The following is a 27,109-nucleotide window of genomic DNA, read 5'->3' on the forward strand; positions in this document are numbered from 1 at the left end:
AGGCACAGGTCGCTCAGGGGTCAACGTTTAACCTACTGAGGTGATGAGCCACTGAACCCCGAATCTGAGGTTCTCTTTTGTCGCCATGGGTTTGCACTAAGGAAATTCTTACAATCACTTGAGGATAATACGAGAAATGTCCATCTCGTCCTTGGGCCTTTGTTAATGTCCTCCTTTGTTTTCTTCCGTAGCTATGGTAACGCACAATTCCACGAAACTTCATTGCCCTCCAAACTGAGTAGAAATTTCTAGAACATGCACCCTTGTTTTTCTCCCACAGAAAAGTGAATACAAGCCTTACAAAGAGGGCAAAAGTGAAGAATATGATAGAAATTTCTCTATTTTACACCATCGTTTCTAAGAAGTTGCCTCTTATCCACTCAGAATGCAGAACAAAAAGAGAGGTTCACGTTCCTTAATCAACATGTGTTTCGTTTGTCCATATTTCGTGTTTCTTACTGGTTTCCCAAGAAACATGTCAGAACACTGAACGATGCATGAGGTCACCTGTTCTAACGCTTTCACGTTTTTTGCATTTCTTTCTTTTAAAGCACAAGACTCTGCTGACATTATTTTCCTTATTGATGGATCAGACAACACCGGAAGTGCCAATTTCACAGTCATTCGGGACTTCCTTGTAAACCTCCTTGAGAGACTGTCAGTCGGAACCCAGCAGATCCGAGTGGGGGTGGTCCAGTATAGCGATGAGCCCAGAACCATGTTCTCCTTGGACACCTACCCCACTAAGGCTCAGGTTCTGGATGCGGTCAAAGCCCTGGGGTTCATTGGCGGGGAGCTGGCCAATGTTGGCTTTGCCCTGGATTTCGTGGTGGAGAATCACTTCACCCGGGCAGGGGGCAGCCGAGTGGAAGAAGGGGTTCCCCAGGTGCTGGTCCTCATAAGTGCTGGCCCTTCTAGTGACGAGATCCGCGACGGGGTTGTGGCCCTGAAGCAGGCTAGCGTGTTCTGTTTCGCCCTCGGAGCCGAGGCCGCCCCCAGGGCGGAGCTTCAGTACATAGCTACCAATGACAACCTGGTATTTACTGTCCCGGAATTCCGTAGCTTTGGGGACCTCCAGGAGCAATTACTGTCGTACATTGTTGGCGTGGCCCAAAGGCTCATTGTCTTGCAACCGCCAACCATTGTCACACAAGGTACGTATGTCCTTCTCGCCATTGAGGGGGAGCGGGGTGTTGGGCGATGGGGTTTTGTGGAAGGAAGGAGGGCACCTCCCCGAATGACCTGCCCCGGGAGCAGCTGTAAGTACTGCAGCCTAGTCCTTGAGGGGCGCTACGGGAGCTAGCTCTTGGGTACGGCATCTCGGACAGCATGGTCCCTAAAACACGAAGGATCTGGGAGTGTGAGTGGGGAGCTCCCGTCAGATGGCGGGTGGTCCAGGAAGTACGCTCTGAGGGCCGGGTCGATGGACCTGGCCCTGCAAGATGTCAAACGCCAACACATCATCTCCCGATGACGCCGACGTGGTAAACCTGGGTGTCAGGGGTCCATTGCCATCCTGAGAAAGTCACTCCAGGACAATGGCACCGACCCCCGAAGTCAGCCTGAGGGACGTGTGCTCCCAGATATGCGAGGGCATCTCCCCAAAGTCCTTTGCGTCTGGGGATCGAGAGGTGTGCTTCTGAAGGTAGGACGTAAGGAAGCACTCGCTCGGTGCGGTGTTTCGGAGAACCCTTCCCCTGCGCCTGCCAAGTTCAGGGGCAGCTCTTTTGAGCGGAACCATTGTGATGTAGAGTCACATGAGGGTCTTTGGCAAAAAGCCCAATTAGAGTCATTAAAAAAAAATAGACCACTAATCAAGTCCCGTAAATCTTTGTGTAACAGCTGTGGGAGGTGGCAAGTGAATTTCACCATTTGGGAAGCAGCAGCGCTGGGGCCTGTGGCGGCAAGGACGGCAGACAGGGGTGCCGCGTGGACTGGGGACCCCTCTGTCCCTGCGGGTTGATGTGGCTCTGCGCCCCGCAGCTCCTCTCAGTACTTCCAGACCTGCCTCTGGTCGGCCTGCACCCCACTAAGGTCTCCTTGGGCTTGCCCACTTTTGGAAACTTGCACAGTTTCCACAGGACTTGTGAACACCGACCAAGGGCCGGCCTTTGGGCCCCGATCCTACGTTGACCCTCTGCATGATGCTGGGCTGGCCAACATGGCCTCTCATGCTCCAGGGTCCTGAATTTGTGATGAAGGGGCCTCACCAGGGAAAGAAGTGGTTCCGTTCCGGGAGGTGCTTCCGATTCTTTTTCACGTGGTGCATGGCCCTCATTTCGGGTTCCCCAGCTCACTGGGGGACGAAAATGCCGACTCCTCCTTGAAAACATCCCCTCTAATCTATGCAATTAGTTCGTCAGTGCCCAGCAGATGTACTTGGCCATGTGGTAGGAGCCAGACGGTAAGCTGAGCCTGGGAGACGCGGAGCTGGTGGGCAACACCGACGGGGTGGCTGGCCTGAGAGAGTGCAGTGGGGAGGGAGACAATGGACGCACAAACAACGACTAGGCTGAATGTCCCCGGAGTGTGGCAGGTTTGAGGAGGACACCACAGGGGGCCGTCAGGCAGAGAGTGGGGCCTGGCTCTGTAGACAGAATGGTCAGGGAAGACGGGCCTGAGAGGCTGCAGGGAAGAACGAAGCAGAGTGGTGGGGGGGGAGTTGCAGGTGTGTCCACCGTGGGGCGCGGAGGGGAGCCCGGCCCCCACCAGCCGGGCTGGCGCTCACTGCGAATGGGGCCCCAAGAGGCATGGACAGCTTCCTGTGGGCCCGCGAGTTTGAGAGGCGCCTGGGTGCTGGGTACTGACCTTACACGGGTGGAGAGGACAGTCTCGGGGTGTGGGCAGGGAGAGACGGGTCTCGGGCCTGGGCTGCAGGGCCTGGGCTTGTGCAGTAGGGACGAAGGGACAGGTGGCACAGGAGTCAGGGGTGGGAGGCGAGAGCAGGGGATGCTTGGAGCCCAGCGAGGACAGTGTGTCTCCGGGTGGGGGGATCCCCTGGGCCCCGAGCTGTGGAGAAGCTGGGGAGGATGGAGGCCCAGAGCCCCACATCTGTGAGCACAGGGAGGTCCCTGGAGTGGATGTGGAAGGAGCGGGGGTCTCCCGCGCCTACAGGACTGCGGTGCTGCCGGGCAGGTGAGGCAGCTTCGAGCAGAGAGTGGAGTCTGGGAGAGCCGTCCTGGGGGAGGGGAGCAAAGCTTGCTGGTGCAGCCCGGGGCTCTGACGTGTCACACAGGCGGCCTGGTGATGTGTGGGGAAGAGAGGGGGCAGGATGGTGGCTCTGTCAACGGCTGACGGAGGGAGGGGCCAGGGAATGGGGGGCTAGGCGCTGAAGGTGGAGGGAGGGAAGTGCAGCCTGCAGGGGCCCGCTGGGGAGCAGATCTGGGGCTTCAGGTGTGGCCGGAGGGGCTGGAGCCAGGATAGCTGGAGGGTGAGGCCAGGAGGGGGCGGAGAGTGACTGAGAGTTCAGAGCCTTTTCTGAAAACTTCAAGGCCACCTGGGCCTTAGACACAGGTGCCGGGGTTGAGAAGACAGGCTTTGTTGGCTTTCGGGTCCTGGGGTCACTGAGAGGAGCTTCCAGTCACCCTAAGAGCAGAGTGGGGGGAGACAGCACTGAGAAGAGGCAGCGGGGGTCTGGACAGTTGAGAGGGATTTCCTTGGAGACAGTTCAAGGGCAGATGCCCGGTCCCTGGCCACCAGGGCTACCCGGAAGTCGTGTCCTGGGTAGTGTACTGGAGTCAGCCACCAGGAAGGGGAGGGCTGCAGCTGGCCTGGGGTTCGACTCCCAGTGAGGGTGTGGCAAGCCCAGCCCCAGCAGAACCCTGGGGCAGAGCGGGGAGGCTCCATTTGGCTTGGCTCCTGGTCAGCAAGGAGGAAGTCTCACTGCGGCGGGGGTGGGAGCGCTGCCACTCAAGTGGACGGTGGGCGTCCCCGGGGGTCAGGGGTGGGTGTGGATTTGTTTTTCAATTCATGCACCCTCTACGGTAGACACTTCTCACAGAATACAGGAAACAGCACCAGGGGGTCGGCGCCAGAGTCTTGGTCGCTGGTGTGTAGGGGTTGCGTGTGCGGGAGAGCGTGCCCGCTGTTTCCAGTCTCGGTCCTGGGACTCAGGCGGGCTGCTGACGTGGGGACCCGGCCTGGGGACAGGGCTCTTGCTTCGTGGTTTGTCTCCCATTCCAGCCACACCACTTAGAATCTCCATGACCTGGGGCTCTTACTGAAAACCCTTCGGTGCCACTTACTGGCTTCGACGTGGATTTCCTTTGCGCAAGTTTTTTATGGTGCCTGGGCACTGCTGTCCTTCTTTCTCTGCCTCAAAGTCAAGGCAGGGTGGCCAGAACAGAAGGGACAGGGTGTTCGCTCTCAGCATCTGCCCTCAGCCGTGGGTGTCCGTGCGGCCCAACAGTGGCGCAAAGGGCCCTCTGCGTGGACTCTGACCGCTTCTTCTGTGACGGGAGCCGCGGCCCTGTTCGGCAGTTGCTGACTGTTTCAGCGACAACAGGCTAGCTAACCAGGGGCTACGGAAACCACATCCGTTTGGTAATAAAGTGCTGAATGGGTGGGGATGGTTGGGGAGCCCACACTGCCATCCTGGTAGGGAAGGACCCAGCTGTCACTGTGTATATGTGAGTGATGACAAGTCCCCCACTGACCTCGGGGTAGCCAGAGCCCAAGGGGGTGTTCTGTTAGCCGTGCACAGTCGCGGTTGCCCGTGGTTGTGAGACTGCCCCACTCACCTTCTTGTGTTGCTGCCTACAGTCGTCGAAGTCAACAAGCGGGACATAGTGTTCCTGGTGGACGGCTCCACGGCACTGACCACGGCCAACTTCAACGCCATCCGCGACTTCATTGCCAAAGTCATCCAGAAGCTGGAGATCGGGCCGGACCTCATCCAGGTGTCGGTGGCTCAGTACGCAGACACCGTGAACCCTGAGTTCTACTTTAATACCCACTCTAGCAAGAAGGATGTTATCTCGGCCGTGCGGAAGATGAAGTCCCTCGGGGGCTCGGTGCTGCACACGGGCTCCGCTCTGGACATCGTCCGGAACAGCCTGTTCACGAGTGGGGCCGGCCACCGGGCCGCCGAAGGCGTCCCGAAGCTCTTGGTGCTGATAACAGGCGGTAAGTCGCTAGACGACGTCAGCGGGCCGGCGCAGGAGCTGAAGAGGGACGGCATCATGTGCCTCGTCGTTGGGAGCAAGGCTGCCGACCGGGCCGAGCTGGCGGACATGGCCTTCGATTCGTCCCTGGTGTTCACCCCGGCTGAGTTCCAAGTCGCCCCCCTGCAGGGCATGCTGCCCAGCTTGCTGTCACCGCTCAGAACCCTCTCCGGAACCACTGAAGGTATGCGAGGGGGGTTTGAGGGTGGGGGGCCCCAGGCAGAGCCTTCGGGCAACACAGCAGAGGCCCGCTTTGCCTGTGCCACTTAGGAGACAATCCGTAAGTGGAGGAGGCAAGTGTGACAGATGACATTTATGTCCTGTTTCTGTTGTTGGCCCTGAGCCAGGACCTGTGGGACTTAGCAGCCATATGATACAACTTCAGGTCCGAAGATGTCACACGAGAACTGTGCGTCTTCCAGTGCTGTCAGATAAGAACGCTGTGGCTTAAACTGTAGGGTCAGGGCCCGTCTGTCTCTGAAGCTTCTAGCGGAGGTGGTCCCCTCTGGGTTCCTGTCCCTCCTCAGGTCCCAGCATTCTATGTCTGCTGGGGACCCTTGTCCAGCCTCCTTCTCCCCCACCCCCAACCCCAAGATGGAGACTGGATCTTCCTCTCTGGAGCTGACAGCCCACTCCTCAGGGACCTGGGCAGGTGCTGGGGCAGGTGCTAACCCGCTGTCCTCTCCCTTTACGGGATGCCCTGTCCGTCTGTGGGAAATAAAGGGAACCCGTGGGTGTGAACAGAAAACCCAGTGGTTGTTCCACGCCCTCAGGGAGTGTGGTTGTTGGTGAGAAGTTGTTTCAAGAACACCCAGGCAGTCCGCGAGCTGACGAGCAAGTGGGCTTTGCCTGCCGTCCTACTGAAGACGGTGTCCCAGAGCTGGCTTTCTGCCTCAGGAGCTCTCTTCTGAGAGAGTTCTGTGCTTGGCCCACGTTGCGTGAATGTGCGCTTTCTCCTCTGGTGTGCGCGCTCTCTCTCTCTGCCCCCTCACATCTCCCTCGTGTTCTTGAAAATTCTAATCTGCACTCTCATAGCCAAAGTACAGTTTGACAGAACATAGGATAAAATTAGTTGCTAGATTAAAATTTTCCTGACACTGGGGATAGACAGGAGAGAATTTCTTCACAAGGCATGGACTTGGATGTGGGGGGAATCCCCGTGTTGGAGAATCGCACCTCTGACCCTTCACGGGTACAGCCTCAGCCACGCCCCAAGAGGGACTCGTTTCACTGCCCCGTGTTCCTGTGCTCTTGCTCCAGAGGGATTCCCACGGGTGCCCTGTTAGGAAAAGAGAACAGCAGGGAGGGAGGAGTGGGTGCCCTTAGGAAAGCTTGAGATGAGAACAGACTCATCCTATTAAGCATTTTGAGTCCTAAGGAAGTTGTGTTCTGGGGTGAACTTGGGTCAGCACCGTCAACCCCTGTAACCCCTTTAACCTGCCTGGAGGGGAAGCCTCAGCGCATTCACAGAGGCGTGTCCACGAGTACCCCATCTCAGGCGGGGGACCCTGGCTCTGACCTTGCCCCGGGCATGGGTGAGGCCAGGCTCCAGGGCACCCTTGTGGAACCCACTCCCAGGGAAGAGTGCTAAGGCTCAGGTCCTTTCTGTCCGTCAAAAACATTGTGCCTTGGGCGATGTGTCTCTGTGTGAGCCAGCTTGGCCTCTCCCGTGCCTGTCCACGTGCCTCGCGCACTGCCCCGGTGGGGGACCTGGACAGCCCTCTGCCACGTGTCCCGAGCCCGACGTGCTTTGCCTCCCTGGTATATGCCCGTGTCCTGCGTGTTGGCATGTGTGCCTGCAGCAGGCACACATGGGAGACCCCCGTGGGCGTGTGTGTCTGTCTCACTTTGTTCTCTGTGCTTCACTGCAGTTCACGCAAACCAAAGGGATCTCATCTTCCTTTTGGACGGATCGCTCGGCGTCGGAAAGACCAACTTCCCCTATGTGCGGGACTTTGTAATGAACGTAGTTAACAGCCTTGATGTTGGAGGCGACAGGATTCGCGTGGGTGTAGTGCAATTTAGTGACGCTCCGGTCACGGAGTTCTCCCTAAACACATACCAGACCAAGGCAGACGTGCTCGCGCACCTGAGGCGGCTGCAGCTGCAGGGGGGGTCGCGCCGGAACACAGGCTCTGCCCTGCGCTATGTGCGCGCCCACCACTTCACGGAGGCCGGCGGCAGCAGGGTCCGCGCGCACGTCCCGCAGCTCCTGCTCCTGCTCGCGGCCGGCCGGTCGGAGGACTCCTACTTACACGCTGCCAATGCGCTGGCCCGCGAGGGCGTCCTGACCTTTTGTGTGGGAGCCGAGCAGGTGGATAAGGCCGAGCTCGAGCAGATCGCTTTTAACCCGAGCCTGGTGTACCTCATGGACGATTTCCGCTCCCTGCCGGCTCTGCCCCAGCAGCTGATTCAGCCCCTAACCACGTATGTCAGTGGGGGTGTGGAGGAAGTCCCACTGGCCCAGCCAGGTAAAGCTCCCCGCGGTGCGGGGCTCTCTCCCCCCGCTCCTCCCTGGGGGCAGGCGGCCCAGCCTGAACTCCAGAGCATGGTGACCTGTAGAAGGTCGATGGACTCCCTTTGGTCGGAGCGTTTTGAATGGGGGCTCCAGACGCGGCTGCAGCAGCTGTGTGCTCTCTGTCTGGAGGGCGTTCATGAGTGGCAGCGAGGCGGGGGGGGGGATTCAGCTGGCGCTCCTCACACCTGACCCCACCCTTCATTCAGAAGCTGCCTCCCCAAATGCCCGCCGTCTTCATTCTGGGCTGCAAATAGAGGTGGAAGCGAGAGGGTGCCAGCAAGTAGAGTCGGGCCTCCTCCCCCCGGAGGGTGCCTTGGAATCCGTGGGAAGTCTCAGGTCTTTTCCTTAGTGACATTCTCTGTGCACACGATCTGCTGTATCTGGGTCAGGGGCTGCACTTTCTGTGACGGTAACAGGATTTCCAGAGGCAGCCTGGCCCGGGGTTCTTCCCGCAAATGACCACTCTGGTGGCAGAGGGGTGCTGAGTGGTCCAGCTGCTGACGTCACGTGGACGGGCGGCAGGACTGAGACCACCGAACCACATCAGAGAGTCCTAGGGAGCGCTCGGGCCGAACGCCGTGCTCACATGGCCCAGTGGAGCCCCACCGGGCGCTGCCACCCTTGTTCTGGTGTCTAAATACAGCAGATTGGGGTGCAGTGGCCCACAGAGCAGTGATGGTGCGTGTCACTTACCCTTAGTTAGTGACAATGCCCGCCTTTGTCCTGAGAGGTAGGTCGGCTTTTAAGCAAAAGGACAGTGAGGGCCTCATGTTCGAGAGTTCAGTGTCCAATCTGGAAACACTGTCTGTCATAGAGAGGTTGCCCTCTGAGGCCAGAAGGTGACCCTCTGGGCCCCCTGTAGGTTGCTCGTTTGGAGAAGTGTGGTGCTAGCTGGGGTAGACCCGTCTGGCTCCTCCAGCCATTCACCTGTGCTCACTTCTTGCGAAGGACCCGAACAACGCAGGTGTTTTAGTGGTGGCTGGGAAGGGCTTTTTCTTCCATTGTTCGCATGGTGGTGTTCAGATGCCTTGTGCGATGCCCACAGCCAAATTCAAGTGCGGCTGGGCTGAAGCCCATCTGGTGCCTGCCCTGCTCTTGAACCTCACTGTGTCCTAACCTCCTTGTTTTGCAGAAAGCAAGAGAGACATTCTCTTCCTCTTTGATGGCTCAGCCAATGTCGTGGGCCAGTTGCAACCTGTCCGTGACTTTCTCTACAAGATAATTGACGAGCTTGACGTGAGGCCGGAGGGCACCCGAGTGGCCGTGGCTCAGTACAGCAACGATGTCAAGATGGAGTCTCGCTTCGATGAGCACCAGAATAAGCCCGAACTCCTGAATCTGGTGAAGAAGATGAAGCTCAAGACTGGCAGGCCCCTCAACGTGGGCTACGCCCTGGACTACGCAAACAGATACATCTTCGTGGAGTCCGCCGGGAGCCGGATCCAGGAGGGCGTGCCTCAGCTCCTGGTGCTGCTGGTGGCGGGAAAGTCGTCCGATTACGTGGAAGAGGCAGCGCGGGTCCTGCAAGGGAGGGGGGTGGTGATTTTCGCATTACAGGCCAAGAATGCAGACCCTGCCCAGCTGGAGCTGATAGTGCTGTCCCCTGCCTTTATCCTGGCTGCCGAGTCGCTCCCCAAGATCGGCAACCTTCATCCCCAGGTGGTGAATCTCCTAGAGACAGTGCCGGTCGGGCCGCCAGCACCAGGTATGGCACAGAGAGTCGGGCTGCTTCTGCAGCTTGGTTCCGCAGTGTGGGAGTGACGGCGGGCGGCCGGCTGCGGGCCATCAGAGGGAAGCCCCCGGGGTGTCTGGGGAAGGTGGAAAAGCGACAGGCGGTTTCTGCAGGAACAACGAAATGGAGCTTTTCTTTCCCCACTTGGACTCTCTAGTTGCTCTCAGAGGCAAAACGGGAGCGGTTGTTCTAGGGGATGTTGGAGTCTTTCACAATAAGACGCTAAAGATTTAGACATATTTGTGGTTAGAAGTCCTTTGAAGAGAGACCATTTTACTATATGCATAATAAAAGCCACATGGCATGTTACATTGTAGCTAAAGGGCGCTTCCTCTTCCTACTCCCCCATGTCCTATTTGAAGGGTGTGCCGCTGAGTTAGAATTCCTTCACTCCATTCATCAGAAGCAGCGGCGGGACGAGAGGCAGACGCATTCCCGCCCCAGACACTGCAGGAAACATTTTTCACCGACAGTCCCAGCCTTTGTGTTTAACTGCATTTTAGCCGCTGGGACCAATGCAGTGAAAAGGGTTATTAATTTCATGAGTGACTCTTGCGATGGCGCCCGGGGGTTGGGTGTTCCCGTGGTGACCGTGGGGCCCAGACAATGTTGGTGTGGGACTGCGACCCGGACCTCTGGGTCGCATTTCCCCCCACAGATCCGTGGGGACTTGCAGCGCATTACCTGCAAGTGCCCACCCGCCACGAGGCAACGGTCCTGCAGGCTGTGCCCGGCCCCTCCCCAGCCCCTGGTGTTGCTCCCGGAGCACGCCCTCAGGTGTCAGCAGTGCTGCCCAGGCCTGGGGCAGCTCTGACGTAAAAGCGCTGTCTACAAGTAATGGTGCACCCTTTCCCCCAACCCCCACCAGGGCTGCTGCAACAAATTGCCGCAAATTGGGTGGTTTTAAACAAAAGGGAGTGCACAAACCCAGGGTCCCTGGGCTGAAGTCAGGGTGTCCTGTGAGGCGGCATTCCTCCTGGAGGCTCTGCCGGGTTTCCCCTTCCCTGCCTTCTCAGTCCCCAGAGGAGCCTGCAGACTTTGGCTGGCGGCCCCTTCCCTCGCCTTCAAAGCAGCAACACGGAACCTCCTCCCCTCCAGGACTTCTGCTCCCACCCTCCTCTTTTCTCCCTCTCCCTGACCCCTGACCCCTTCCCCCCTCTTCTAAGGGCATCCCCAAAGTCACGTTCTGCTCTGGGAATTCAAAACCGGGAGGGACATGTCTGCAGGGCCGTTATTCAACCCACCACAAGTGGCACAACACTGTCCCTCTTGTGTCCTGTTTGGGTCACCTGGCTGTCTTCCTCCAGTTCCAGAGGCGAAGGACGTGGTGTTCCTGCTGGATGGCTCGGACGGGGTCCGGAGCGGCTTCTCTGTGCTGAGAGATCTGGTGCAGAGGGTGGTGGAGAGCCTGGATGTGGGCCCGGACCGCGTCCGTGTGGCCGTGGTGCAGTACAGCGACCGCACCAGGCCCGAGTTCTACCTGAACTCCTACATGGACCGGCAGAGCGTGGTCAGCGCGGTCCGCCGCCTGGCCCTGCTGGGTGGGCCGGCCCCCAACACCGGGGCCGCCCTCGACTTTGTCCTGAGGAATGTCCTCATTGGCTCGGCTGGAAGCAGGATCGAGGAAGACGTCCCCCAGCTCCTGATTGTCCTCACGGCCGACAGGTCCGGGGACGATGTGAGCGGCCCCTCCAGGCTCCTAAAGAGCGCCGGGGCGGTGCCCGTTGGCATCGGCATCGGCAACGCCGACATGACGGAGATGCAGGTCATCTCCTATGTCCCCGACTTTGCCGTGACCGTCCCCACCTTCACGGAGCTGACGAACGTACAGCAGCACCTCTATGGGAAGGTCCAGCTCAGCAGACAGGAGCTGAGAGAGCTGCAGCCAATTTACGTGCCTTCACCAGCGCCGGGTAAGGCCAGGTCACCCTTCCTGAAAGCAATGGGGCAACTCCCTGGGACTGTGGGCTGCAAAGTGTTCTCAGTGTGTGTGTTCTGCCACATGGGTGTGAACTAGAATTCCAGGAAGGGGAGGAGCCACATGTGTGTGTTCTCAGGGGCTGGCAATGACAGGGGCTGGGGGGGGGGTGCTAAGGTTCTTGTTTTTGGCCAAATTAAAGTTGGACAGAAGGGCATGTGCCTCACCCGTGGGGTAGGCTGCCCTGGGCCTGCAGGAAGGCTTTCGTGAGGGTGCCCACAGGGTGGGGTTGTCTCCTCGGTGACAGTGGTTCAGGGCCCTTCTCAGCTGTCCCCAGAAGGTCCAGCCGGCAGCCTTTTGTGACCAGGGCCCAGGTTTGACCCCAGGTGCGGAGTCAAGCTGGAGCACACTCTCCGGAATCCTGGTTTCTCCAGAGCCGGAGTGTGAGGGTGGCTTTAGAATTTGCTTGGTCCTGAGAAGTGTCTTAATTGTCGGGAAGGCCGCTTGGCTGGCTCTGTGTCCCGAGTGTGTTCCACACCCACTGTCCCATCCGCTTCTCCAGGGCTGGTGACCAGGCACTGGCAGGTGCCGGGAGTCCGGCCACTGGGAAGGAAGCAGCCAGGTGGGGATGGTCGCAATGAGGTCGAGGCAGCTGCGTCTTCTCCTTGTGGCTCACATTCTCCAGAACACTGTCTGCAGCCTCCTGGCGTGGAGCAGGGGGAAGGAAGGGAGGAGACAAAGCCAGGGAGAAGAGTCTGATGCAGGGCACAGAGCCTTTGGGAGAATGAGGGGGCCAAGGAGGTCTGCTTTCCCTCGCTGGTGTGCAGGGCAGAGGGCAGCCTGGCGTCCAGGCTTCCAGGGGAAGTTCCGAAGGGCTTGTCGTCAAATGGACGTGGGAACCAGTGAGACGCACAAGGGGAAAGAGGTGCCCGCTTGTCGGGGTGCTCTGCGAATCTCCAGTAGTGGGCGGCAGTGTCTGCAAACTCCGTCCCAAGGGTCCCTCCCACGCCTTGCGGGCTGTGCAGCCAGGCCCCGGGAGTGTGCCCCTGGGAAATGCCCTCGAGGTGAACGTGCGGCTGCTTCACCTGAAGCACCGGCCTGAACTTCTGCAGCAACAGGACTCCCACCCTCACAACCCGCCCTGCTTCCGCTAGGCCCCGCCCTCCAGCCTGCTCTGAGGTGCTTGCTCATCTGGAACCCCATTTCCCTGGCCAATGTCAGGGAATTGGAGAAGAGCTTCCGGAAGCACCACGTGGCCTCTCCCAGCACAGGAGTCCTTGCTTCAGCTTCGCCCCCTCCCCCGACGACCATGGTGACCCCTGTCTGCTCCCGGGCTCTCCTCCCACCCACACAGGGGCGTCCTGTCTCCTGGTCACATGTTCTCTCTGAGCATGAGGGCAATGGTCTCCTCTCTGCAAACACATTGCTTTCTTTCTGGCTTAGCACTCCCTCCCAATGCCCTGTGTCCCCTCCAGTGGCGCCTCGGTCCCCATTCAGATCCCACACCCCCTGCATCTCTGCTCTGAACCTCCCAGTCTGTCCCCCCCACCCCCGGGAGCCGCTGCACATGGAGTGCTCCTCCCCAGGCCCCCCACTCCCGACCAAACCCAGCAGTCAGTTCTCAGGTGCCTTCTGGTTTGGCCCACCAGCAGCGTCCGTCACAGCTGAGGTCCCCTCCTTCCCAGACACCATCCCCACACCATCTGCACGTGTGTCCAGTCTCGACCGCCCTCCCGGTGGCCCTTCCTCGGCCTTGCCGGTCCCTCTCTTCTCTCTGACTTGTGATAAACGGTTAGAATCAGGACACTTCGCCTGTTACACGGAGGTTCTGTGACAGGCCGGGAGCTGGTTGGCTCACGCTCAGGTGCCTGTGAAAGCGAAGCCCCCGGTGTCGTTGGGTCTGCAGGTGCCGGCAGCAAGAAGGACGTGGTCTTTCTCATTGACGGGTCCCTGCGCGCCGGCCCTGAGTTTCAGTACATCCGCACACTCATCGAGAGGCTGGTGGACTCGCTGGACGTGGGCTTCGACACCACCAGGGTGGCGGTCATCCAGTTTGGCGAGGAGAAGCCCCACGTGGAATTCCTGCTCAACGCCTACACCAGCAAGGAGGAGGTGCGGAACGCGGTTCGGCAGCTGCAGCCCAGGGGCGGGAGGCAGGTCAACATCGGCAGCGCCCTGGATTTCGTGTCCAGGCATATCTTCAAGAGGCCCCTGGGGAGCCGGATCGAAGAGAGAGTCCCTCAGTTCCTGGTCCTCATCTCGTCTGGGAAATCCGAGGACGAGGTGGACGACTCGGTGGCAGAGCTCAAGCGCTCTGGTGTGGCGCCCCTCACTGTGGCCCGGAACATGGGCCCGGAGGAGCTGGTGAAGCTCTCCCTGAGTCCCGAGTATGTGTTCTCGGTGAGCACCTTCCGGGAGCTGCCCCGCCTGGAGCAGAAGCTGCTGACCCCCATCATGACCCTGACCTCCCAGCAGATACAGCAGCTGCTGGCCAGCACCACCTATCCTCCGCCAGGTGAGCAGGGCGCTTGCTGTGGCTGTCTGTCTTGGGGCGGGGGCGGCGTCGATAACCAAAAAGGAGCAGGCTCAAAGATCCACGGAGCTCATGGTGCGTGCCACGAGAACACAGGCGCACCAGGCGGGCCTCTCGCTCCGTGCAGGCGGGAGGCGAGCTGTGGGTCGCCGCTGTGCTAGGGAGGGCTCTGCTGGGAACGAGCTCACGGCAGGGGCGTCCACAGAAGGCTCCGGGAGACGGGCCTCGGCCGGGATGAGATGCGGTCGAGAAAGGGAAGTAACTTTAAGGACGGGTGCCTTGCCGAACGTCAGGGCTGAAGCTGCCGGGGGCGAAGAAGCCCCAGTTGCTCCTCTCAGCCAGGACAGAGGGGTGTTTGGTTATTTTTGTCTTCTTTTCATCGGCACACACATACGGTGATGGCCGTGTGACCTCGTTTTTGTCTCGATGCGTCGTGGTTACCGGGTGGCTTTCCCCGACGTTGGTGTCTGCCTGCGGTCTTTGTGTCCTTCGGGAGAGCCCAGGGTCCACTGTATGTGCGCGGCAGTGTCTCACTTTCTCAGCGTGAATGGCTCAGTGGCACGACTTGCTCAGCGTTTCCTCTGCTGTTTCCACCACCCACCGGTAGCCCGGTGATTCGTGAGGCAAAAGACAGGCGGAGTTTGTCGAGTGAAAACCTATGAGCCATTTAATAACATGTGGCATCTAAAAAATAACCTAGAATTCTAGCTAGGAGGAAAGCAGGACTTTCGGGTTAGTTTGTTAGTTAAACAGTGGACTCATGTAAAGACCTAGAAGTAATATTGAAAGTAAAAACTTTGTGTAAATGCTGGAGATGGGCGAGCAGGAGGCACCCACTGACGCTAACAGCGGGGGCGGGGGTGGGGGCTGCAGTGGCCCTTTGGGAGACAGCAGGTGTCATCTGGGTGGCCAGCAGCTAGGGAGAGGACCTTTGACCTCAGCGGGACCCCTCTTCTTGTGCCACCGGGATGGTGGTCTGGAGACCCCCGAGTCTTCTGGTTGGGACCGAGCACGAGTCTTTAGGTTCTGGTTCCTGGGATTCGTTTCTAAATATCCCTTTGATTTTTCAAATTAGTTGTAACCCGGACCACAAAGCCAAAATTAAAACTGAGTAAACTCAGAAAATTTTGGAGAGCTTAAAATATTTCAAGAAGTGGATATCATTTGGGTGCAAAAGGCCCGATTTTAATGATTATTTTAAAAAAAACACCCACGCTGTAAACACTTGTGACTCCGGTTATAGTTTTAATCCCATGCTGGGGTGCAACACACCACACAATCCAGAATGAAACGTGAACGGAAGCGGACGGCCGCCGGCCCCGCGCTGAGCTCCCTCCTTCCCCTTTTGTCCGCAGCCGCTGAGAGCGACGCGGCCGACATCGTCTTCCTCATCGACAGCTCCGAGGGAGTGAGGCCTGAAGGCATCGCGCACATCCGGGACTTCATCATCAAGATGGTGCGACGGCTCAACGTCGGCCCCAACAAAGTGAGGATCGGGCTCGTGCAGTTCAGCAACGACGTCTTCCCCGAGTTCTACCTGAAGACCCATAAGTCCCCAGCCGCCGTGATTGGCGCCATTCGCCGCCTGGGGTTCAGAGGGGGGTCTCCGCTCAACACTGGCAAAGCTCTGGAGTTCGTGGCAAGAAACCTCTTCGTCAAGTCGGCTGGGAGCCGGATAGAAGACGGGGTGCCCCAGCACCTGGTTCTGTTTCTGGGTGGAAAATCCCAGGATGACATCTCCAGGTTTTCCCAGGTGATCCGCTCCTCCGGGATCGTGAGCTTAGGGGTGGGCAGCCGCGGCACCGACAGAGCGGAGCTGCAGACCATCACTGGAAGCCCCAGGCTGGTCTTCATGGTGCCAGAGTTCAAAGACCTTCCCAACCTAGAAGACAGGGTCATGAGCGCAGTCGGACCCTCTGGGGTCACGCCGGCACCCCCGGGAGCGCCCGCCACTTCCCCACCGCGCACAGGTACGGCAGGTGGGACCTGAGACTGCGGGAGGTTGGGGGGGGGCACACCAGTATTTTTTTCAACCGAAAAATGTCATTAGCATTCATTTCAATGATTTTCATCTCAGAGGGTTGTTGCTCCAGATAATATTAGACATTAAATACTGAATAATAATTTAGTTGAAATTGTTGAAGGAAACATCCCAGAAAGCAAAGGGTTACTGACACCCCCCCCCCCCGCCAGGAGACATCCTGAGCTTCTCTGAGGTTAATGAGGCTGAGAATCTCTCGAAGGTGCCCTGAGCGGCAACCGCCGGCCTTGGCCTCGGAACAGGATGGCCTCAGGGAAGCTGGCCAGCCCGGACCCCTGCTGCTCTGGTTGTGACTGCTTGGTGGAGTTAGGAACTGACCCCAAATGCCACTGACTTCCAGCGGTGCCCCACAAAGCTCTCAGCACCTTGGCAGGCGACCCTCCAAAGGCGCGTGGGGTTGGCTTCCCATTTTGCGATCCACCCCTGCCAGCCTTTCCTCGCTCTGCCTGTAGCACATGGTCCCAATTCTTGCCAGATGCCATCCTTCATTTGGACTGGAGGAGAGTATTTGGTGGCATTTCTTTTTTAGAAAATATTTTATTTATTTATTTTAGAGAAATGGAGAAAGGAGGAAGAAAGAGAGGGAGTGAAACATTAATGTATGGCTGCCTTTAGCACACCCCATACTGGGGATATGGCCTGCATCTCAGGCATGTGCCCTGACTGGGAATCAAACCAGCGATGCTTTGGTTTGCAGGTCTGCGCTCCATCCACTGAGCTATACCAGCCAAGGAGGTGGCATTTCTTAAAACCCCTGAAGTCAGGGACTGCCCAGCAGAATCCCATTTTGGATGGGATGGCCGGAACTCAGCCTCGCTGAGTTCTCGTGTTTCCTTTCCTTTTTGTTTCAACAATGAATCATTTCTCTTGTGTTTAGCATGATGGTTTAAGGGCTGTGAATTTGGAAAGTACAGCAGCGTGGGGTGGAGCCATGGTGTTCCCTGTGAATCGGTTACAGGGCTGCCTCGTGTCAGTTATTTTCATTTGGATTCTGTGTGTCGACTGCGGCCATGGAAACCGACTTTGTCCCCCTTTTCGTTCCGGTCACTTTCAGAGAACAAGAAAGCGGACATCGTGTTCCTGCTGGACGGCTCCATCAACTTCCAGAGGAGCAGCTTCCAGGAGGTGCTGCACTTCGTGTCCGACATCGTGGACACGGTGTACGGGCCGGGCGACTCCATCCAGGTGGGGCTGGTGCAGTACAACTCCGACCCCACCGACGAGTTCTTCCTGAAGGACCTCTCCACCAAGCAGCAGATCCTCGACGCCATCAACAAGGTGGTTTACAAAGGGGGGCGGCACGCCAACACCAAGGTGGCCCTGGAGCACCTGCGGCTGAGCCACTTCGTGCCGGAGGCGGGCAGCCGCCTGGACCAGGAGGTCTACCCGGTTGCCTTTGTGATCACCGGAGGGAGGTCGGTCGAGGACGCGCAGGAGGCCAGCCTGGCACTCACCCAGAGGGGCGTCAAGGTGTTCGCGGTGGGCCTGGGGAGCGCCGACTTAGTGGAGCTGGGGAAGATCGCGTCCAACAGTGCCATGGCCTTCCGCGTGGGCAGCATCCAGGAGCTGTCGGAGCTGAAGGAGCAGGTGCTGGAGACGCTGGACGCGGCCATGCAGAAGAACCTGTGTCCGGGCCAGACGGACGTGGCCAGAGGTAGCACCGTCCCTGGGTGCGCTCGCAGCCTGGACTCCCAGCGCTGGCCCAGGGGTTCCTTAGGCATCGGCTTCTCCGGGCTTTTTCGGACTCCTGTCCGCCTGGGTTGAGTCCGGGTGGTCACCGAGCCTGCTATGGGGTGTTCTTCTAGTATAAGAGGGATGCCTGTCTTTCTTGCTTCTGTAAGACTTCCTTTCTCTCTCTATTCTTTAATCCCTCAATAAGTCCGACTATTGCCCCCCATTTTTGCCCATAGATTCGTTATATCAGTGACAGGAGGTCGGAGTATTTGAGCTCTCGGGTGCATTTAGTGTAAAGCGTGAACTTGGGAGGCACCTAAATAGTAGCTGAACATCACACCAGTGTAGACGACTGTCACAGAAACACGCACAGTCTGCACTGGTGTCTGGGGAGGCCGGCCAACGGGCTGCTTCTCAGAGTTCATCCGCACAAGCGCTCGCCTTGCCCTCTGCGTTGGGTGCCCCGGCCCCTGACCCTGGGCTGTGCCCGAATGTCGGGCTCATCTCCACAGCCCTTCTTAGAGCTCACCATCTGCTTCCCCCCACAGCCTGTAACCTGGATGTGATTCTGGGGTTTGATGGCTCAAGAGACCAGAATGTCTTTGTGGCTCAGAAGGGCCTCGAGTCGAAGGTGGAGGCCGTCTTGAATCGAATCAGCCAGATGCAAAGGCTCAGCTGCAGCGGCGGCCAGATGCCGGTCGTGCGGGTGTCCGTGGTGGGCAGTACGCCCTCGGGCCCCGTGGAGGCCTTCGACTTTGCCGAGTACCAGCCGGAGCTGCTCGAGAAGTTCCAGAACATGCGCAGCCAGCACCCCTACATCCTCACGGCCGACACGCTGAAGGCCTATGAGAGCAAGTTCCGGCAGGCCTCGCCGGACAGCGTGAAGGTGAGCAGGCTGCCCCACGGTCGCCAGGAAGCCTGCGGTGTTCCGTAAACACCGTTCACCCTCCGTGGCCTTGGAAGTGCCTACGGTGCGCGTCGCTTCCTCAGCCCATCGTTGTATCTGAAGTGCCTCCCCAGTCTCAGTTCAGCTCGCTAAGAAAACACCCTGGGAGTCACTAGCGGAGCCTGGATGAGCTGCATTCGTGATTAATGCACATCGATAGTCCCACCTGTTGAATAGTTCCGTTCCCTGTGCAAGTCCTCTCCCTGCTGGGCACACACCTGTGGTTAACTGTGTATGTGCACACGTGGTTTCCAGAAACAACTACACACACGTAGGGAAGTGAGATAACCGTTTTCATTTTTGTTGCTGCCTGCGGTTTTGGATAAACCAAACACCACCACGCACGGCTTCCTTTCCCACCGGAGTCAACTGCACAGCAGCCAAGAGCTGGGGACACGGGGCCGTGGTGCCCGACCTCAGTCCCCAGTTTCCTCGGCTGTAAACGGGGAAGTTCCCGCATGAGCGCCTGTGACGTTTCTTTTCAGTGTCAGCTGCGGTTTGACTCGTCTTCTATTTTCAGGTGGTCATTCACTTCACTGACGGGGTGGATGGAGATCTGGCTGCTCTGCAACAGGCTTCGGAGGAGCTCCGACAAGCAGGTAGGTTCCGGGGCTTTCCAAACACAGGACGAAGCCGTGGGGGGAGGTGGACGCATGGTTCTGCTGGAGAGACAGGAGTCGCTGCTGGGTCCTCAGGCCGCCCTCTTCTTGGGCATCTTGGCTCCCTGCCGTCCACCTGCGGCAAGGGGATGGGGCAGCAGGGAGCCACCTGCGCCCCAGACCGAGTCCTGGCACAGGCCCCGCTGTCTCAGACCCACCCAAGTGGTACGACATCAGGAAGCGTGACGCTGTTGCAAGAGGACGGGGAGGCCTGATTCACTTAGCGACATCACGTAAACTAGGAATTAATTTCGCAGCAAAAAATACTGCTGTCTTTTCCAGTTAGCCTAGCTCAAGAAGACAACAGCATCAAAGAAACAAACTTCAATGTAACATAAATAAAAGCATGCTTTCCAAGTTCAAGGTGACCGACCGGAGGAGCGGTGGTGTCTGCTGTTGGAAGTGATGGCCACCTGCCCACAGCTCTGGACTCTGGTAGCTCTGACCGCCAGGGTTGAGGCGAGTGCAGGGAAGTGTTCGGTCACCACGAGAGCGTTCCCTTCATTGCTCGTTTCCCTGAGCAGCAGGGATGAGACTGCTCTCGCCTGGTTTTGAAGGTGCTTCACCTCTTTCCCCTGCGTCCCTGTGTCGGCTAGGACCAGCTGGGGAGTTCATGCACGAAGACACTTTGTGGTGTCACTGCCTGTGTCCGTAGTAAGCAGTTCAGTCCCCGGCGTGTCTGAGACCACTGCTCCGTGGGTGGGGCTCCACGCTGCAGCATTTCGGCTCCATCCAGGGGCTCACTAGCTTGCGTACACGTGTCTCCGGGAAGGGCCGAATGATACACTGGTGTTGTCTTTCAAGATGAGAGAGGCCGTGGCTCTCCAGCGCCCCGGTGAGCCTTGGAAATGTGCTGTCCTCGCAGGTGTCCAGGCGCTGATCTTGGTGGGCCTCGAACGGGTTGCCGACTTGGAGCAGCTGATGCAGCTGGAGTTCGGGCGAGGGTTCATGTACAACAGGCCCCTGAGGCTCAACTTGCTGGACCTGGACTACGAGCTCGCGGAGCAGCTGGTGCGTGTTCTGTGCCTCCGCACACCACCCGCAGTGTTTGGCTTCTCACGGTAAAGAAGTCAGGCCCTGGCTGGTGTGGCTCAGTGGACCGAGCATAGGCCTGCGAACCACAGGGTCGCTGGTTCACTTCCCAGTCAGGGCACATGCCTGGGTTGCAGGGCAGGTCCCCACTAGGGGGAACGAGGGAGCCAACCGCACATCAATGTTTCTTTCTCTCCTTCTCTTTCTCCCTCCCTTCCCCTCTATCTAACAATAAATAAACAAAACCTTTAAAAATATATAATGAAATCAGTGATCACCTGGTGATAGGGAGGGGCCGCTGGGTGGGTGACTGAACCCATTGAATACACATGGGACCTGCCTTGTTGCCCTCACATGAGTGAGTCCTGGACATGAATAGATCCGGAGTGAGAGAGTCAGTGAGCTGGGACACGTGTCCCCGGGTGTGCTGGTGCTGTGGCCTCGGTGTCCCCTCTGCTCCCTTTGATGGAGGTCTTTTCATTTGTACAGCTTCCCCATGCCGGGGCGGGAAGGGTATGTGGCGGGAAGGGTGTGTGAGGGCCACAGAGGCGCTGGTGACCCGGCTGGGGGCACCGTGGCCTGGAGGCAGGGGCCCCAGGGTCTGCCCCACACCAGGCCCCCTCCAGGCCGGTGCCCTGGCCTCCGGCCTTCCTTTCGAAGGCCTTTTGTTCCGACCACCAGCCATTTGTTTGTTAGGTTCTGCTCTTCGGAGCTTCAGAGCCATGAAGTACGCTTCATATTTGAGACTTGAGTGTCTGTGTTGGAGAGTTCTAGAAATAAGGCCCAGCCTGAGGGGACCTTGTGAACAAGGTTTATTTTACTTTGCTCTTGGTCTCCCGTTGGTGACTGCCCCCAGCCCCAGCCCCTGACAGTGAGGCCGAGAAGCCAGTCTCTGAGCGAGCGCCACACCAGAGTGACTTCCTCTCTCACCGCGGATCCACGCAGATCGGGTCTCCCCCTTGGGGCCCCCCCTGTGCTGTTTGGGCAGGCTCACTGAGACTCAGACGTTGGGTTACAATTTGGCAGGACAACGTCGCGGAGAAAGCGTGCTGTGGGGTGCCTTGCAAGTGCGCCGGACAGAGAGGGGACCGCGGGCCCATCGGCAGCATCGGGCCGAAGGTACGGCGGCTTTGCCCACTTCTTCCACCCGAGGCTCAGTTTCTGGAGTCGGTCATCACCTTGGCTGGAGATGGAGAAGGCGGGGAAGGGGCCCCCAGGTGGTAGGATGGAGGTTGTTGGACGCGGGTCCAAATGTCTGTCTGCTCCCTTCCTGCAGTCCCTGGGGTGAGGGGATCTCGCTGTTCCCTGACCCGCTGGCTCTGAGGGTTATAAAGAACGTTAAAGCCAGCGGCCATCTCTGACCTCTCACTGCAGACAGTCCGCAGGGACGCTTTGCATCTGCCTCGGAGTGACAGGAAACAGACAGGATGTCGTGACAGATCAGGAGCCTTAAAGGTCCTGACAGAACAGTTGCACCCAAAGAGCGAGCAGAAGTTCAAGGGCACAGCTAAAGCCGCGCTGAACTTGGGCGCTGCTCTGCCTCACATGGGGTCAGGGAGACACTCCAATACAGAGCAACCCCAGAACCCTTGGATTTACCCGGGAACCCCTGTGCTTTGTTTCAGGGTATTTCTGGAGAAGACGGCTACCGAGGGTATCCCGGGGACGAGGGCGGACCCGTAAGTGAAGCTGCTTATTCCCGAAATTGTCATTCCCTCCTCGTTCTGTGCTGGGACAGCAGGGCAGGCTTCCGTTTCTGGGGCCTCTCCTGCCGGGAAACGTCGATGGGTAACTTCCTGGACAACGCGGTGGGATCGCTACCTGATGGAAAGTGGTGGTGCTTCCCCTCCCTCTGAGTCTCGGGTGGGGGGCACTGTGTCCGGCTCTGCTCAGTCAGACCCCCAGGCAGAGAGGGGAGTCAGCGGGAGTGGGGTGTCACGGCCGCAGTCAGGCTGTGATTGGGCCACGCCCTTTAGGGGAAGTCTCCCAGGGATGGTTTGCGTGGTCCAGAGCCTTGGGCTCCACTGGAGGGTGAGCAGAGCCTTCGGAAGAGGTCCTAGGGACAGACGTGGCTGGAGAGGCTTGGAGACATAAGAAGAAGGCCCAGCCCTGGGATTCAGGGGCCCCCGGGGGAGTCGGCGAGGTCGAAGGCTCCGGCCTCCCTGGAGAGCTGGGGATGCAGGACCACACAGAGCTGTGGTCAGGCCGAGCGTTCTCCACTGGGCCTGCCCACCTGGGCCCCCAGCAGCACCCTCTCTGCCGCAGATCCTCCCCGTGCCCTGCCTCCAGGACGCTGAGCCCTGGACCTGGGGGGCAGGGATGCTGGGGCCCCGTCGGCTCAGTCAGCTGCCCTGGCAGTAAAGCTGGCTTCCTAAGGGGTGCCTCTCACGGAGCCACGGACCCACGGACCCCGTGGGGACTGAGGACCAGGAGCCCCACCTTGCAAAACGGCTTTGTCTCCCTGACAGGGTGAGCGGGGTCCCCCCGGAGTGAATGGCACCCAAGGCTTCCAGGGCTGCCCCGGCCAGAGAGGAATAAAGGTAACGTGTGGGGGCCACCACGTAGGGCAGGGCTGCAGCACTGGGCGGTGGGTGGAGGGGGCTTCGGCATGTGGCGGTTCCTCCCCATGTGTCCTGGGGGAGGGTGGGGGGGCCCTCACGGCTGGGGGTCCAGGAGCATAGGCGGGGCTAGGAAGGGAGCCTGAGAGGCAGGAATAGTTTCCTGTGGAAACGGGGGGAGCCTCCAGGAGCCCGTCACGAGGACAGACAGGCGTGAGCCAGGGCAGAGGGGAGGCCAGTGCCCGTGGCTTCAGCCCAGGACCCTGGGAGGAGTCAGGGAGGTGGGGGCGCTAGAGTGAGGCAGGGACCGCTGCACCCGCCGGTTCTCTGCAGGAAATGCTTGGCTTTAAGGGCTGACCAGCTGTCTCCTCCGCTGGCTGAAGTTTGAGAGCAGGTGCTGAAGGCAGGGCCGCTGCCCTGCCTGTCACAGAGGGACCTTGGAGCCCTGACCCTGGCTTTAGGCCCCGCCCCCTAGGAAGCCAAAACTACCCAAGGGCTCAGGCCCAGGAGCATTAGCTTTGTCACCTCCCTGTGATGGTGAGCCAGCAATCCAAATAAATGCGTCTCTAATAGTGAATTCTCAGCCGCCACGGCTTTCGGCGGGGTGTGGGGCAGCCCCATGCCGCAGCCGAGGGTCTGGCTGCCAGGACGGAGATAATGTCCCCCTTTCCCTTCCTTTCCAGGGCTCTCGTGGGTTCCCAGGAGAGAAGGTACTGGGCTTGGCTTTCTTCTCACATTGAAACTTGTGCGGAATTTCTCACTGCTCCTTTGCCCGAAGGACTCCGATACTCACCCTTGTGTCCTGTCCCCTCACAGGGCGAATTAGGGGAAATCGGACTAGACGGCCTTGACGGCGAAGACGTAAGTAAACTGGTACACTGAGTCCTGGCCGCCGCGGTCCCGAAGATTCCTGGGACCGGTACTCAGTCTTTGGCAGCGACTGTGCCAGGAATGACATTTTGTCCTTGTCTTTGGCAGGGAGACAAGGGGTTGCCTGGTCTTTCCGGAGAGGCCGGGAGTCCCGGAAGAAGGGTAGGTGCACGTCCAAGTTCGCTGTGCTGGCAAACCTGTCCCTGGTTCCTCTCGGGGCTCCTTCTTTCACTCCTGAGTGTTAAGGCCGCTTCCTCTGAGCAGCCTTCCCTGACCTCCTCCGGGGGTGCTACCTGCATGTCCCCGACCTCTGCCAGCAGCTGTGATAGGTGACACTATAGGGTCTTGATGGACACTGTGTCCCATAGTGCAGGGACTGAGTTTGTTTTGTTGTAAATGAATTGCGGTGTCTGCACACAGTGGCCCCCAGTAAATATCTGTGGACAGAGCAGGAAGTAACTTAATTGTCGTGGCGAGTGAGTAAATGCTCCACATTGGTGTATTTAATATTCACGAATGGAAGAACGCAATTTTAAGGGTGAGACCCAAAAATTACAATTCTGTCTACTGTTTAGTCGCTACTTGCCTTGTTTTGTTCAGGGTGACAAAGGACCTAGAGGAGACAAGGGGGAAAGAGGAGACGTCGGCATTCGAGGGGACCCGGTAAGGAGGCTTCCTCGTGGACGACCTGAGACCCGGGTTTGTGCGAGGGGAGGGTTGAAAGGGGGACTTTTACCTCCGCTGCGGCTTCAACGTGTGTTGATGAAGTACGTGGTCCAATTGCTTGCGTCGGTTTGGGGGTGGCCGGCCATGTGTTTGCTGTAGGGGTACATGTTTGCAAGCCCTCCCCTATGGGGACCTGAGAAGTTTCTGTAAAGTGGGGTCTCTGGGCACTTTAACGCAGCTGGACGGGGGGGTCAGCTGTGAGGACGTGGACATGAGGGTCTGCGGCCAGTCCCTCCAGACACATCCCACGCAGATGACATGCACCCCCTTCACTGCACCTGACCGTGGGGGGCTCAAAAGTCCTTAGCCCCATGGAGGACAGTGCCCGGGCCCCCTCTTGCTTTGTCCTGGCCCAGAGGGCCGGAGGCTGGCCCCGTGACTGTCATTTTCTCACAGGCTTTGTAGAGCCAGAGGCAAGACACGCTGCAGACGCTTTCCTCTCCCTGAAGCAAACTTCAGTGCTCTCCCCCTGCCCGCGGGGCTCATCCCCCTGACCCATGTCGTTTTCAGGGTGACTCGGGACGGGACAGCCAGCAGAAAGGACTCAAAGGAGAAACCGGGGACATCGGTCCCATGGTACGATGCTCCTCGTTCCTGGGCCCCCTGTGTGGGGAGGGCCAAGGAGACAAAACTCACACCGGCTTGTCCCCAGCCCTGAGGCTGAGGAGGTGACCTCCAAGGCTGTGGACCAGAGGTTGGACGAAGGCCGAGGGTCCCCTGACTCTGAGGGTGTGTCCCCGTGCAGGAAGTCTCTGCTGGGGAACGGAAACATTCCTTCCAAGAGGGGCTTCTCCTTGGTGGAACGGAGCCCCTTAGACATGTTTGGACAGTGCTTGGGAAGCCGAGGCTGGTGTGCGTAGGACTGCACCCCAGTGGGACCCACCATGTGGTGCCCGGCCACCCTGGGTGTCCATCCTACACCCCTGGTGTCTCAGGCGATGTCACCAGGTTAGACGTTCTTCTCTGCAGCTGAGAATCTCATGCCAGCTTTCTCTCCCACACCAGGGTCTCCCTGGGAGAGATGGGGTGCCTGGAGGCCCTGGGGAGCCCGGGAAGGACGTGAGTACCCCTGGGGGCTGAGGGGGCTCCGAGCAATGTTAGTGCCGTGGAAATCCAAGCACCGCATGGGCAGGGCTACTCAGCGGTGTCCTGTGAGGGGACTTGAGGGGACTTCTGAGACCGTCGTTGCCCAGATCTCTCTCTTGGTTCTTAGGTCTCTGGCTCTTCTCATTTGCTCTGTGCTCTGTCCCAGGCCTATTTCCTTCCCCTCCCCAAAACATGCTGAACCGACGCTCTTCAAAGTCCTGTCTTTACTGCTTCTGAAAATTTGGCCAGGCTTCTCACAAAATATGTAACAAATCCAAATGAAACATGACCCTGGGGGGTAGTGAGGGAATCGGGCAGGAAGGCCGATGGGGTCGCACGTTGTTGCGTGGTTCCTGTTTTGTGCTGTGTGTGTGCGTGGTTCCTAACTCTTTAGTGTCGCGTGTGCGCGCGCTGCCGGGATGCAGACAATGAAACTAGAGTCCGTTTTTCTAGGGAACAGCATCTCGCAGGGGCTTCTTAAGACAGTTCAGGAATGTCAGCTGCAGAACAGCTCGCTGCATGTGTGTGTGACCTTTGCGTCCTGTTGAGGAGTTAGCACCCAGAGCCAAAGGCTTGCAGAGGTCCTCTGCCTGCTTCCAGGGCCCGGGGCTCTGGAGGCGCAGCCCCGAGCAGGTGGTCCGTGCCCGGGAAGGAGGGGTCTGGGGTTGGCACTCCTCAGGGGCTGTTCAGGATGCTGTGGGTGCCCAGGACAGGCCTCTGCTCAGAGACTGGCTGGGGCTGTGCAGCCGTTTCCCCTGTGATCACGGCATTTTAAGGGGCGAGCCGCTGGATGTGGGGAAGGAGGCTGCCGACGTGAGGGCTTTTAGAAGAAATGACTCTCCTGGGTAGTCAGACGACATGCTGTGGGCACCATTTTGCTTTTAAAATCCAGGGAAAACTTACTGTGTGAAAATGCCCTCAAAAGCTCTGAGCATTATTTTTGATCGAAGCTGCCGCGCTGCGGCAGGAAAAGCGCCACAGAGGCACTCGGTTCCAGTGGCCGCGTCACTCAGTCCGGGCCGGGCTGGACTGGACTTGTTTTTGTGGGAGGCATCGTTCGTTTGGATTCACTGCACGTGTGGGCTCCTGTGGCACGGCGCCCTCCCTCCCTGCGCCCTCGCTGTGCCAGTCCCCCCGTCCGCGGTGCTCCCTCACCCCCACCTCATCCCTGCAGGGCCCCCACGAGCTGCCTCTGGCCCGGGCAGGGAACTGATGAGCGCCGGTGGCCTCTGGCCATACTGAGTCTGTCCCCTTTGGGAGGGGCCAGCCAGACGGTCACTCTGCGGAGGAATGACCTGGCCCGCCCCTCCCCTATCAGTCCATGCCTCATCNAGTCCGGGCCGGGCTGGACTTGTTTTTGTGGGAGGCATCGTTCGTTTGGATTCACTGCACGTGTGGGCTCCTGTGGCCCGGCGCCCTCCCTCCCTGCGCCCTCGCTGTGCCAGTCCCCCCGTCCGCGGCGCTCCCTCACCCCCACCTCATCCCTGCAGGGCCCCCCACGAGCTGCCTCTGGCCCAGGCAGGGAACTGATGAGCGCCGGTGGCCTCTGGCCATACTGAGTCTGTCCCCTTTGGGAGGGGCCAGCCAGACGGTCACTCTGCGGAGGAATGACCTGGCCCGCCCCTCCCCTATCAGTCCATGCCTCATCCATGGA

The 27,109-nt window shown here is 58.9% G+C and overlaps 1 protein-coding gene across 4 annotated transcripts in view; it reads left to right on the top strand.

Moving 5' to 3' along the window:
- The window catches only part of COL6A3 (collagen type VI alpha 3 chain), a 70,446-nt gene that overhangs the window by 16,490 nt on the left and 26,847 nt on the right, over positions 1-27,109 (top strand). For 2 of the 4 annotated variants that reach the window (XM_037069175.1, XM_037069176.1), the window contains 20 exons: positions 552-1,154; positions 4,762-5,346; positions 7,034-7,633; positions 8,813-9,385; positions 10,720-11,325; positions 13,237-13,845; positions 15,219-15,833; positions 16,959-17,558; positions 18,127-18,464; positions 19,045-19,123; positions 20,049-20,194; positions 21,242-21,334; positions 21,841-21,894; positions 22,684-22,755; positions 23,457-23,483; positions 23,590-23,634; positions 23,752-23,805; positions 24,244-24,306; positions 24,880-24,945; positions 25,375-25,428. In XM_037069175.1, coding sequence (XP_036925070.1) covers positions 552-1,154; positions 4,762-5,346; positions 7,034-7,633; positions 8,813-9,385; positions 10,720-11,325; positions 13,237-13,845; positions 15,219-15,833; positions 16,959-17,558; positions 18,127-18,464; positions 19,045-19,123; positions 20,049-20,194; positions 21,242-21,334; positions 21,841-21,894; positions 22,684-22,755; positions 23,457-23,483; positions 23,590-23,634; positions 23,752-23,805; positions 24,244-24,306; positions 24,880-24,945; positions 25,375-25,428 — 5,882 coding nt within the window. The remainder of the gene's footprint in view (positions 1-551; positions 1,155-4,761; positions 5,347-7,033; positions 7,634-8,812; positions 9,386-10,719; positions 11,326-13,236; positions 13,846-15,218; positions 15,834-16,958; positions 17,559-18,126; positions 18,465-19,044; positions 19,124-20,048; positions 20,195-21,241; positions 21,335-21,840; positions 21,895-22,683; positions 22,756-23,456; positions 23,484-23,589; positions 23,635-23,751; positions 23,806-24,243; positions 24,307-24,879; positions 24,946-25,374; positions 25,429-27,109) is intronic. The other 2 variants (XM_037069177.1, XM_037069179.1) reach the window with 2 other exon arrangements.

This window comes from Sturnira hondurensis, unplaced genomic scaffold, assembly GCF_014824575.4.
Source record: "Sturnira hondurensis isolate 20B ecotype Veracruz unplaced genomic scaffold, ASM1482457v3 Scaffold0018493, whole genome shotgun sequence".
Lineage (NCBI taxonomy): Eukaryota > Metazoa > Chordata > Mammalia > Chiroptera > Phyllostomidae > Sturnira > Sturnira hondurensis.